This window comes from Biomphalaria glabrata, chromosome 8, assembly GCF_947242115.1.
Source record: "Biomphalaria glabrata chromosome 8, xgBioGlab47.1, whole genome shotgun sequence".
NCBI lineage: Eukaryota > Metazoa > Mollusca > Gastropoda > Planorbidae > Biomphalaria > Biomphalaria glabrata.
This window is the reverse complement of record NC_074718.1, coordinates 2,392,032-2,406,207: the sequence shown is the minus strand read 5'-3', so window position 1 is coordinate 2,406,207 and position 14,176 is coordinate 2,392,032. Positions and strand designations below refer to the sequence as shown.

The 14,176-nt window shown below is 35.3% G+C and overlaps 1 protein-coding gene across 3 annotated transcripts; it reads right to left on the bottom strand.

Annotated features, from left to right (window-relative positions):
* Window positions 1–2,985: 2,985 nt before the first annotated feature.
* On the bottom strand, window positions 2,986–13,567 carry LOC129927769 (uncharacterized). 3 transcript variants are annotated; one of them, XM_056038870.1, is made up of 5 exons: window positions 13,436–13,567; window positions 8,110–8,184; window positions 5,303–5,348; window positions 4,821–4,886; window positions 2,986–4,682 (listed from the first exon to the last, which is right to left on the bottom strand). In XM_056038870.1, the coding sequence occupies exons 2-5, from the start codon at window positions 8,170–8,172 to the stop codon at window positions 3,742–3,744; spliced, it is 1,116 nt and encodes a 371-aa protein (XP_055894845.1). In that variant the 5' UTR covers window positions 8,173–8,184; window positions 13,436–13,567; the 3' UTR covers window positions 2,986–3,741. The 3 variants fall into 3 exon arrangements, with proteins under 3 accessions (XP_055894845.1, XP_055894844.1, XP_055894843.1); XM_056038869.1 differs by lacking the exon at window positions 13,436–13,567 and adding an exon at window positions 13,268–13,415; XM_056038868.1 differs by lacking the exon at window positions 13,436–13,567 and adding an exon at window positions 12,112–12,138.
* Window positions 13,568–14,176: the final 609 nt, after the last annotated feature.

The following is a 14,176-nucleotide window of genomic DNA, read 5'->3' as shown; positions in this document are numbered from 1 at the left end:
TAACAAATACAAGAAAGTTTTAAATCTTAAGTAGTAGACCTTGTCAAGATCTAAGCCAACACACGCTTAAACTAACAAATAGTGATGGGAACTAAACTAACTTTTAACTAAAATAAAGTAGTTAAACTAAAAGTTCATCATGAATTTCAGGATATAATTAAACTAAACTAATGAAAATTAATAGAAAGATGTCTAAATAAATATGTGTGTTTGTATTTTTGCCTTGAATTAAAAAAACTTTTGAAAATAATTGTACTCTTTGTTTTAGTAATAGCTCTCTCTGTAATCTAACCCTAACACTTAGCTAAGCACAAGCATTTTCTAATATAATCTTCTTATATATTTTAACATAATAATAATATTATTTTAACATTAATTCAAAAATTATTTTTTTTTAAATACAGCTAGGATTTGAAAAAAAATAAACTGGTAAGAATAATAAGACTACAAAGACTCACACACCTATATAAAATATAGTGAATTACACTTGATGTCAATAATGAATAAACAAATAGGAATGTAGAGTATTGCAAACATTGTGTTCAGATAGTTGTCCGAGAAAAAAAATGTAAATCTTGTAAATGTAAAAAAAGTAAATGATCTTTTCCAGTGACACAGACACTCGCGAACTAGAGCAAGATTACCTGTGAATACCTGTAAATATACCCATATTTGGCAAGCCGATTTACATGTAAATACATCAATACTTGGCTAGATGGTTTAGATCTACATGTAAATATACCCATATTTGGCAAGCCGATTTACATGTAAATACATCAATACTTGGCTAGATGGTTTAGATCTACATGTAAATATACCCATATTTGGCAAGCCGATTTACATGTAAATACATCAATACTTGGCTAGATGGTTTAGATCTACATGTAAATATACCCATATTTGGCAAGCCGATTTACATGTAAATACATCAATACTTGGCTAGATGGTTTAGATCTACATGTAAATATACCCATATTTGGCAAGCTGATTTACATGTAAATACATCAATACTTGGCTAGATGGTTTAGATCTACATGTAAATATACCCATATTTGGCAAGCTGATTTACATGTAAACACATCAATACTTGGCTAGATGGTTTAGATCTACATGTAAATATACCCATATTTAGCAAGCTGATTTACATGTAAATACATCAATACTTGGCTAGATGGTTTACATGATAATACATACATACTTGATAATAAGTTGATAAGCAGTTTTACCTGTGAATACATCGACTTGTGACTAGCCGGTTTACATGTGAATACATCAACACATGGCTAGCAAGATTACTTGTCATCACGGCCAAGCTAATTGACAAAATTACTGCTTGAATTATTTTAAGCACAAGTTAAGTTTCAACATTTACCTTACTAAGCAAATTAAACTGTCTTCCTTTGAGAGGAATACTTATTTTTTCTGCTTCCGCGAGAGTGTAATACTTAATTTTTTCCTTGTTTACTGAAGTGAAATACTTAATTTATCTGGTTCCCTGTGACGAATATACTTAATTTCTCTGGTTTTTATGAGAAGAATACTTAGTTGCTCTAGTTCCCTGAGAGTGTAGTACTTAATTAATCTAGTGGATGAACTATTTTGGTTCTCTGTGATAGCACTATTTAGTTACTAATTAACTACATTGTAAATTGGTTTCGTAAATCTAAATATTAAATATTGACTTTCAAAGAAGTTCTTTCGAATATTCATGTATTACGTTGTAAAAGAAATCACCATATTACGAATGCTCAAAACCATTAAACAAGTAACTATCAACCCATCGTTTGTTTATCAAAGGGTTGTGTTAATGGCTGGCATCTACACAGCTGTTGTGGTCTGGAGAAGAGATATGTCAAGAGTCTTTGTTTGCTTGGAATTGAACCTCGCTTCTAATCCTACATCATATATAAATTCCTAAATTATAAAAACTGAAAGGGAACTTTCCTTTACATACTTATGATGTATGACCTTCGATGAAGTCCAGTAGGGAATCGGCGCCGGAGGCGCCATTATCCCGTTGATGGTTAGAAAGGCTTTTATCCAACCACCAGGCCTGGACATGGGGTTCTTCACCCCTGTCCTGTCTGAGGGCACCCAACGGTAGGCGGCCATAATGGTTGACTGACTGGTAAAACCGGGCCGTGCCGTGTACACAGCGCGCCGTCCCCGAATCTTAAGTCACCCGCTATAAGTGTCAGAGACAGCGCTAACTGCGGGGAGCTTGTCTCATATTCCTATACTGTAACCGCCACTATTCCGTGCAAGGGCCGCCAATCCAGCAATCCGGAACTGATGACGACCCCCTTTGTGGAACGGCGTGGCGGACTTTTTGGACTGGGTTGCAGGTTACTTGTTCCATCCCCACCCCGAGTGAGATAAAAAAAACAAAAGCTCACCCAGGGAGACCTGCTAGAAGGCCTGGTTCGCTACTCGTACTTAGCCTGTCCAGATCCACCTCTGGATGTTTCCACCGGAGGGCCACGCTGAGGCGACGGGTAGCTGGAAATCCTCCGGTAGATGTATGACCAAGTTCTTGCAGTAAAAAAAAAAAGTGCTGTTACACCGTATCGGTGCGAACCGTCACAAAAAGCTCTGCTTTAAGATATTTTTAAAAAGAAGCATACTTGAAAAAGCAATGGCCACTCGATAAAAAGAACTAAATTGAAGTTGTGTTCTTGTGTTTTTTTTGCACTTAAAATGCTTGCTTTCTTTTAAAATTATATTATAAATGAAAGAAAATACTATCTAGTAAATTGTTTACCGATAATGGTTTATCTTATTCGATCGTCGTTAGTTACACCTGGTAGATTTAGGAATACATTTTTAAATAATTTTAACACACAGGTTTCAATTATTGTAGATGTGTAAATGAAGGTTGAATGGTGTAAGGTTGCAGAATGCGAATGTCTTGTAATGCTGGGTTCTTGCTTCCTGAAGTACTCTTGACACGTGACAAGACGAATACTATAAACTGACCTAAGTCCGTTTCAGCAGACAAATATAAAGTTTATTTTACAACACAATAATAATAATACTCCTTGTTAGTGCTACAAGTCAAGAAATAATAAACAATCCTATCAGCATAACAGCGGTATCAAAAATGTCCAATACGTTAATCACAAATCACGTCCGCATCTCAGCGGGTAACACTGTGCAGAAATATAGATCAACTAATACATGTCTCAAAAAGACCACTGGCAACAACTGCCCATAAATTACTTCCTAACTGCAATTACTACAGACTTTTCTAAGTCGCTACTGTCCATCCCGGACCAAAATATACTTGACCACTCGGTCCAAAGAATACCACTTGACTTTTACTAACTTGACTTCACTTGACTGCTCGACTTGACTGACTGAACTCAAGTCAACTTTATTCATTCTACTTCCTGTTTTCTACATCAGGAATTCCACGTGTCTTTTCAACTCTTAACATGACGTGAACTTTAGATCATGCAATGTCAACTAAGACTGTGACAAGATGTAAGTTAGAAATATTAACATAGTTATAAAAAGAAACAAAAATTGTTATTTTGAAGACAGCCTTTATAAACATAACAATACATAAGTTGACCAAATCATTAGATTAAAATTTGTAATGTCTAAAAATAGACTCAAATATTTAACAAAAAATATAAATGTATTTATTTCAAAACTTTTTAAAAAAATGTTTATATATGAAGTTCAGAATGTCAAAGGTTCTCAAAATAATTTTTGACAACTCATAAGGAAAACAACTCACTAGACACGACCAATTCCACTGCAATTTAATCCAGACTTGAGACTTCCACTGTGGACAAGATCAGACGAAGTCCAGTTAGCAAACCCTAGACAGTGAACATATGCTCCACTACTTCCTGGACATTTACAAGTGGTATAAGTAAACTTAGATCTAACACCCACTTTGTGTCTGTCCTTCCAATAACCAAGACTGACCTGTTTAGAACATCCATGAGGATGTGACACTATAAAGGTAAACTTGTGTTTAGATCCGGAAGCAGAGTATTTATTACAGACTTTCTCCCAGACATTTTCAAAATGTTCCCACATGTTCATAAGTTTATTTCCTACATTTTTGTCACATGTCACACATTTCAACCAACAAAAGTCATCCTCAATGTTAACATATTTAACACTGACCTTATCAACATTAACCACTGGACTTTTATCACTATCAAAAAACAATCTCAAGGTCGTATGGCTGGCCTCGATGTCATCAAAAACCACATGTGTGGCTGTGTCCACATCAAACTCCCACCACACATTGCTGGGTGAGTCTGAATTTTCACACTTTCTACACCAACACTTTGTGTAGTCAATATCTCTATAACCTTTATCTTGTCTGACTCCATCTTGAAACTTGTTTACATGCCAGACTCTTCCACTTCCTGTCCTACAGTTTCTTCTCTCACTCATGTTATAAAATGGATATGGTTCAGTTGTCTCCGGCCAAAACTTTGGTCTGTGTGGACTGTTTATTAAAACACTTACTCTAACTGTCAGGTCAGCTATAACTTTGATGCATTCATAAAAGTCATAGTGTTGAAGATCTTCAGGTAAATGTTTCAAGGTGAATGTATCAATAGGTATAAACTGTTTATGACCTGGATTCTTCTTACAGTGAGCAAGATGTTTGTGTAGATCAGCTTCTCCACCTTCTGACTCCTGAGTTTCATGATCACCTGGAGAACAGGGAAATAAACTTGATCCAATGTTTAGAACACAATGTACAGTATTGATTTAATCAAAAGATATCTACAAAATATCAAGTCTAACACATGTGTTGACCTCAAAACTAAGAAATAAAGTAAAGTAGTTACCAATTAGTGGACCTTCAACATCATCTGACTGGACTTTGGACAGGTCACTGATGAAATCATGAGAATCTGAAAGGACAGATAACTATTTTTATTCTTTTTAAAGTTTCTTTTTTTTTTAATCAATATAAAATATACAAAATAACTTTTCTTTATCTAAACATGGACAAATCAATAGTGTACCCGAGACTTGATTCTAATCAAAAAGACTGGACAAATTTTCTAGGTCATTTTGACCTTCTAGATAAACTGAATTTTTTAAAAATATATGTCTCAGTCTTTTTTTTTAAACAGAAATATTTTTTGTTCTAAAATTTTTTTTTCAAATCACATTTTTCTTTATATCAAAAAACCAAATAGATAAATATAATACTAGAAGCTGCATGAACATAGATCTAGTTTCGCAACAACTTTCATTGTGCTTAATCCTAGTGATAATAAAAAAAACACCTTAAAAATTGTTTAACTTATGTATTGTTTCATACCATTAAGCATACATCTGTCTTGAGGAAAACAATATTCTCCACTGTTCTGGAAATTCAAATGAAATATATACACAAAGTTGCTTTCATATATACTCAGAAAAATCTAATTTTCATATATTCTTTTTTTTTTTTACTTGTATTTAACAAATTGTTTCAACTAAGATATACTGATTTTTTTTTTACAATTGGACGAAATGTAACACATTATTTTAAATCACATTGACTTCTTTTTCTTTTTAAAGCAGTGAAACACTTTATAATGATATGTAACAAAACAATAATTCACCAGGCTTTGGTGATCTTGATTTCAATTTAGAGTTTTAATTGACTTTAAAACTAGTTTTAAAGTAGGCCTACTAGATCTAGACTCTAAATCTATATGAGAAATACCTATACATAGAAACAAAAAAGAAAAGTGTACTATATCTGCAATGTAAATTGTACATTCTAGATAAAACCTAGTAGATTTTAAATTATTTTATGAAAGTAAAGGTATCCAAAGTCTTATAATTAGATTTAGTAGGCTTACTTTTTGTTTATCTTTTAGATCTATAATTCTAGATTCTCTAAAGATGCATAAAACTTTAGTTTAAATCTAAGTAGATCTAAAATCTAAATATAGAAAGATCCATGTATGAATTATAATCTTTAAAATCTAAACTAGATGCTAATGTTAATTTTGATGTAGATCTATATATTCAACCTTAGATAAGACATTATACCTAATTAGCTACCTGTATATTAGATCTAAAACAGAGTATAACTTTCAGATTTAAATCTAACGTAAGTTACTTATGTAGTACACATATTTCTTATTAAAAAAAAGCAGATAATTATGTCCTAATCATTTATTTCATTTGTCTGGTCATGCATGTTAATCAATGACTTAAACTCTGCTAAGTCGATATTTCTCCTTGCTAATTCAGTTCTAGTTACAAGTAATACAAAAACGCTAGCATGAATCGTAAAGCGATTGACTTTCGACCCTAGGTATTAGTTTTAGTTTGGGATATTAGGGCGCCTCTGAGTCTACCAGCTTTAATGGGTACCGTTTGATCGTCTAAGAGCTCAGCCGAAGGCTCTTCGAGCTCTAAGTTTGAAAAAATACTTGTTTTAGCGTCAAACAGTAAAAAAAAAAAAAACCTGCGTGAACCACCGTTCTGTCTGGGAGAGACCCAAGTCAATGCCTATGTAAAGCATTGCTATTTCCCATGCATCTGGCACCCCGGCGCATGGGCTAGACATGGTCGAAGGCCGAGTGCACCGGGGACCTCCGCCATTTTCCTATGTTGTACCAAGCTAACCGTGGAGGACTCGCTATTTGTGTAACGGCCCCCTGAGGAACGGCGCATGGATTCCCGACAGGACCGTGGGGGGTCTCTTTCAATTCTGCTCCGTGCAATGGGATAACTCTCGCCTTCCTTTGGTCACCCCCAAGAGAGTTTTGTTTTGCTATTCTTTTCGCCTAGTTACCCCCTCAAGTAACCGTTTCCACATGGGCGCCGCTTTGAGGTAGAATAGCGTAGCCCGTGACATTAGTTTGGGAAAAGTAAACGCGAGGTTGACCGTTATGTTGGCCACATGACACCGTGAGCCATAGTAAGATCACCTGCTCTATAGATTGCAAGGTCTGACAGGGGAACTTTTTTACAAGTAATATAAAAGTCTCTTCACACTAAATAGATCTGTATATTTACCGACTATGGACCACTGAGTACAATACTTACGCTTGCCCTGGATTCAGCTGGGGATGAGTAGCCACGGAAAATACAGCATCCGACTCATTAGTCTTTGGAGTCGAATACAAGCCTTATTATTACTATTAATATTGGTATTTATAATTTTATATAGTACTCTAGATCTGCTGTTATTTAGATCTACGTTTTTTATTAACAACATTACTTAGTCTAGTAAATTTACTAATAAACGTGTCTGGATACGTGTAAAAAAAATTCACAATAAGAAGCACTACAAAAAAACAAACTCTACCAACGACCGACTTTGAGTTTTGTTTCTTTAAAACGCAAATTAGCTGATGAGCTAGGTTAGGTTTTTCTATTGTTAAATATTATAAATTCATTGGCTTCCTTTGACAGCAAGAATCAACAAGATGATCACACTTTTGTCATCAATCTACAATAAAGAAATGCCCTTGCACCTTAGAGAACGGATCACTCCGCATTCTTTTTAGAGAGGCCTGCGCTCCAAGGACTCAACGCATCTAGTCTTGACACGTTTCCCCCTCAAAGTTAATACTAACGGTCTCTTTTAGGGTACGAACCACACGTTTGTAACTCACTCCCTCTCAGAAAGACGAATCACAATATGTAAAAAATAATAAATAAATAAATAGATCTTATTTTTGTTTGTACATTATGTTTGCTAACACGCTATAGTAATTTAAATACTTTTTATTAATATTATTAAATCACACGCCAATATGGCAACTAAATGTTACTCTGTTGTTTATTTTTTTACTTATATTCAATCTAGTCGTAGGTGTATTTATGGTTTATTTTTGAACTAATCGTTAACCTCTATAAAGACTTTCATCTTATGCAGTAGATGAATATATTTTTAATAAAGATAATAAAGAAAAACGCTGCATATTATTATATTTAGAAAGTTGGTTGAGATAAGAGCATTGCTTGCAGATGTGCCTAGGTCCATAAAAAGACAAGACTAAATAAGAGAAATAAAAATTAATTTCAGAGACCAACGACTTTTTTTTTTTGCTGGTATGAACATTTATCAACCATCCAATACATTAAGTTTAAGTTTATTTAAAAAAAAAAATGCAAACTTACTTTTTCTGTTTTAAGTTTTTTCGAATTTTTTCTATTAGTTTGTGTTTTTCTCTTGTAGGACATCTCCGATCGGCTCTAAAAATGAAAAAGAATTGGTTCAAAGAAATGTTTTTAATAGACAAACAAGGGCAGATAACTAGACCCTTTTTCTTACCTTTGTTACCCTCAAAGGCTTCATCTTACACTTCAAGAAATCCTTGTGGCAAAGAGATTGTCTACCGAAACCGAGATCCTGTGTTCGAATCCTTGCGAAGACTGTGATTTTTAACTTCGCGATCTTTAGGTGACCCTGGGTCTTTTTTACCTTTACCTAACCTTTAGTCTTTTGGACCGTTGGGGCACCATGCAAGACTCGTCAAACGTCTTTCTTCAATCCTCTCTGTCTTTGCCGTAGTTAGAACCACTTTTAATGGTAAGCCCGTCCATTCTTTTTGTTATCCTCCCATCGCTTTCTCAGTCTGCCTCTTCTTCTTTTTCTTGCTACTGTTCCCTGAAGGAAGGTCTTTTCTGAGTTCCGTAGACATTGTAATATGGCCATAGATTTTAAGTTTTTTTTTTTTTTTTTTTTTACGATAGTTAGCAGGTCTTCGTGAGGTCTGATCGAAGCAGTAGCCCTGTCTCTAATCTCTTGTTTTGTGATGCGGTCTTTAAATGTGATCGCAAGTTCTGTAAGGGAACTTTCCTCATTCAAGAACTAATAGAACTTTGAAATTGATTATACATTACTATTAACATCTGGCTAGATCGGCATCATTAAATAAATCATCATTCTTATAGACACTCGAAGATTAGGAAGTTTTACAGTACAGCAGCACTGGACCATTGGATATAAATTTCTTCTCTTCTTAGCAAATGAAGACGTTGCTTCACAAAAAAAAGGAGATGATTGCTTCCTACACTTATCCCTGTGTAAATCTAGTCACACAGGTTAATCAGTGACTTAATCATTGTCAAATTCAATACTAAATACATCAGTGAATCATTCAGGCTTATGTAGCAATTGTAACATAAGGATTTTATGAACATTTGCACACCCTCGCGTCAGCGCAACAGCCGCTAGCAGTGCTCATGTCTATGTAATAATGGAAGTTCCTAAAATATTCTCCAACCTCAACCATAGTTTGTTATTTTGTATAAACACAAATATCCTACAAAAATACTAAAATGTAACCTGAATCAATACTCTAAAAGTGTTATCTTATCTTATCTTATATAATACAGACGTTACTTCAAAAAAGAAGATGATTACGTCCTACGCGTCATGCATTTAGTCATGCACATTAACCAATGACTTAAATTCTGCCAAGTCACTGGTTTTCCTGTTTAAAATTAATAAGATAAAATATTATTTGCCCTAGTTTTAATTTGTACACGTTTTATTTAGTTCTATTAGAAGAACGAAGAAATTTCAATCAGCAAGTATACGATTGAGTCAAGTTTTAAGTCTCTTTACTAAAATAGTCAATGACGAATACAATCTTATCTTCTTCTTATCTTATATAATACAGACGTTACTTCAAAAAAGAAGATGATTACGTCCTACGCGTCATGCATTTAGTCCATCTTGCCAAGAGCGCGTAACTCTGTAATCTGTAATCAACGAATACGTATGTACTTTCTAGGCCTTTGCTTAATAATAAACGTCTGAATAGTTGCCTTTTTTTTTTGTTAGTTATTTTTTGTCAACAATATATTATAATATATTACGGGTGCTCCGGCTTCGGCCGAATAATCGGCAATTTTTTACTATTTGGCGATATATATCACTGCGGAATAGCTGACCGGATAGTGGAAACTACACCGCTGTACCTATATTTCTGTTAACATTGTCATCTCACAGCAGAACATAAGGAATCGGCTTAAAATTGGACCTCTAAAAGTACCAACATCCACTAATATTTGGGTAAACAAATTTAAACCGTATAGGGCTCCTTTTGTCTGGAATGGCAATGGATGCGCCCAGATGAGTCACTGGTTTTGATTTTGTCTTGAGACGGGACAGAATCTGGAGTGGCTAATCAAGCAAATTCTAGAGCGGGCAATCTTTGCCAAAATTCGTGCATGTGTATGTATCAGATTCAGGACTAGCGGACAGGGCAGCTTTCTTTTTTTCCCTTTTGATTAAAGCCGCTTCAGTTCTTTTGTTCTCAGCGAGAGTTGTCCCAGCACTCCGTCTTTGGCTATGTTTTCCCACAGATTTTCGTTGATGCCTGTGGCTCTCATGTCTCGCTTGCAGACATATCTATATGTTAGTCTTGGGCGGCCCTTGGGTCTGACTCCTTCCACAAGCTCAGCATATAAGATATCTTTCGGGATTCTACCATCTGGCATGCGGGTGACATGTCCGAGCCAGCGTAGTCTTCTTTGTGTCAGGAGAGCATACATGCTGTTCATATTGGCCAATCTCAAAACTTCCTGATTGGAGACATGGTCCCTCCAAGACAGGCCCATTATGCCTTTCAGGCAGCGCAAGTGGAAAGTTATTCAATCTGTGCTCTTGGTACATGTATGTTGACCAGCTTTCACTGCCATAAAGGAGAGTGCTCACAACACAGGTGTTGTAGACTAGGACTTTGGTTGCTGTGGTCAATTTAGCATTTACCCAGACGCGCTTGGAGAGTTTTGCCATTCTGTAATAGCTTTTCCAATTCTTTTTGTCAGCTTGATGTCTAAATTTAGGTTACTGACAATTTTTGAGCCCAAGTAGGTAAATTCCTGCACCACTGAGAGGGTATTGTTTCCAATATGTATTACAGGCATTTCTGCGACGTCTTGTGCCAGGATTATGTCTTGGAGAGACTTATTTTAAGACCAAAATCTAGACAAGCAGCTGCTAAGGCGTTCACTAGCTTCTGTATACCTCCTTGTGTGTGAGATACAAGTGTCTCGTCATCGGCAAACAGCAGCTCCCTTATCAAGATACAACTTCTTTTCGTTTTGGCTTTAAGACGTGCCAGGTTAAAGAGCCTTCCATCGGATCTGCTATGGATATATATTCCGTCTTCCATGGATTTAAAAGCGCTGGTTAGTACGACTGAGAAGAAGATGTCAAATAGTGTTGGAGTCAAAAACCTTGGTCAAATCAATAAAAGCTATGAAGAGGGGCTGCTTTTGTTCTCTGCTGTTCTCCTGTAGCTGCCGCAAAGAGAAAATCATATCTGTTGACTGTTGTAGATCTACCTGTCCTAAAGCCAAGGGCGTTTCCCATATAGAATGAGACAAAAAAACTGACATTTCGGTCTAATTTTCAGGACATTTTTATAATCTATAAGAATATTCTAATAATTTAAGTAGATTTTTATGACTTTTTCTTATACTTTGTAATTTTAGGAACATCAGAAGGCGTGGGAATAGTTTGAATAAATTATTTACAGCTAAAGTTAGCGCATGGCCTATGAAAGTGCGGTGCCCACTGTGGCTGCATAGGTTTCAGTGCCCTAAGGCCGGTCTGCTCTCTTCTAAAAACCCGGACAGAAACCCTGCTGTTTTGTATAGTGTATTTAAGTCACCATATAGGTTAGGAAAATGTGGTTTCCTCCTTAGACCTTGGAATCGATTTGGCAGAGGATGTATAGAACACCTTTTTCTATTGTCCCCATTTAACCATGGTATTATGTGGCCTGACGTTGGTCAACTGCCTTTAATTTCCACAACTAATGTCAGGCACCAATTAAAGTCCAATAATATTTTTTAGTATATATATGATATTCTGTGGTAGGCACTGCTAGAGAAATAATTAGCAAGGTCTCTAAATAATTTCGAGTTTCTAGATTTAACAACGTGAACAATATGGTTCAATACCATTAATTACCAAAATCAAATGACCTTGTCATATCAACATATTAATTTGTTATACTAGTTATATCGAGAATCTTGAGTCTTTGTGCTTTATGCAGGACTGGATTTAATTAGGTGGATGCTCCAGGGCAAATTATTTTTTGGAGCCACCTACAATTTTTCAAGAGCTCTAATAAAGATCTATTTAAAAATTAAAATGCTTACATCTAAAATCATGTTATTTGTTAGACGAAAGAAACTTCTTGTAAATTTAAGTTGACCCATTAGCTCGGGGGTTCTCAACCTGTAGGTCGTGACCCCCTTGGGAGGGGGGGGGGGTCGATTGACTATTTGCCAGGGGTCGCTTAAGACCATCGAAAATTTGGATTGCTATTATCTACTCTTCTGTTGCTGTATGTGTGTGTCGGGGGGGGGGGGTCGCGGCAGAGTGGGGGATTGTAAAAAGGGGGTCGCCGAGCTTAAAAGGTTGAGAACCGCTGCATTAGCTCTTTCTGCAGTTGGAAACGGTTTCCCCTTTTTTGTCCTAAACCATTGTAGAATGTTTCTAAAACCCCCTATTCAATATACTTGATTTAAACTTTTAAAAAAGATTTCTTCTAGTCTCGTTGCAAGCGTGATTACAAATCATTTTGGAGATTACCGATTCTATTTTTAATAAAATCGGGAAGATTTTTATTTTTAAATAATTTTTCAAACGAACAGGCCCATAGCCCCAGTGTATAAGCCCCCACATGGGAAAATGGGTATTTTTGAAGTTTTTTTATATTCTAGTGGTATTAAACGTATATATTTTTTAAAACTAGACATATAGTTTTATTTTTCAAAGTTATTTGTTTGTTTATATGTATTAGATCTTCAATTTGATTATTTTTTGCAAAAAACATTTTTTTTTTGATTTTTTAAATACGGAGTTATCCCTCCTTGCTAAGGACTTTGGAAGGGTCATTGACATAAATATGGGAAGGGTTTTTTTCAACCGGAAATAGGAGCTATTGTGTAATCTTAATTTCCTTTTAGAAAAATTTTTATTTGGGTTTTTAAAAGTTTTTTTTTAGTTTGACGTAAACCAAGGGCTTTAGTTACTAATTCCAATAATACTACAAGCAAAACTATTAAATTACAAAAATTTTTCACGCGAAAAAAATACAAGTTTCTGACCTGTCGAAATGCATATATTTATACCTCTTCTATGTAGCCATGCCTGCCCTCCCTAATACCAACCCCGCCTTAGGTAAAAAAAAAAAAAAGTGAAGGTGATAGATCTAGAATTTCAACTACATCTATTATTTTTAGTTTACAAAAAAATATGAGAGAAAAAAGATTTATTATTACAGTCGAAACAATAACAAAGATGGCTTACCACCAAGGTACTAATTGCCAAAAAAGTTTTAGATCGATATCTATAAGACATTCATACGCTAGACCTAAATCAGTTGCACGATTGTCTATTCTGTATTAAGAACAACCTAACAAATAAACAAAAATAGTAAAATAAAGAAATAAATTACTTGAATACTTTTTGACTTACTTTAAATAATCTTCGTCTGTTTGTTAAGTTTGTACAGATTCAGCGTACTCTAATTATAGATACACGTAGTCTAAATAGAATAAAACGTCATTCAATGAATTTCCGATTTTTTTCCCTTTTAAATCAAACAAGTTTCTCCTAGTATAGATTTACAGATAGGCAAAGTTTCGAAAATCCTAGATCGAAATAATTAACGTTTATTGATTTCAATCATCTTATGTACATTTAAATACATTGATTACTTAGATCTTTTAAGAATATGTATCTAAAATTTTTTTTTTAAATATGGAAAGATAAGGGCTTAGCCCTCGGCACCAAAATCAGACAGATGCGCTCTCTGGTCATGGCCACATTTGTTTATGCTTGCGAGTCGTGGACGCTCACTGCAGAACTAGAGTGGAGGATCCTAGCAATGGAAGTGAGATGCTACAGAAGGATCCTAGGTATCACATTTAAAGACCGCATCACAAACCAAGAGATCAGAGACAGGTTTACTGTAGCGATCGGAGCCCATGACGACCTGCTAACTATCATAACAAGACGAAAGCTTAAAACCTATGGCCACATTACAAGATCTACGGGGCTCGCTAAGACCTTCCTTCAGGGAACAGTGCCAGGGAAATAAGAAGAGGCAGACAGAAAAACGATGGGAGGACAACATTAAAGAATGGACGGACCTGTCATTGAGAGAGGTTCTAAACAAGGCAAAAAAAAAAAAGGGAGGAATGGAGAAAGACGGTC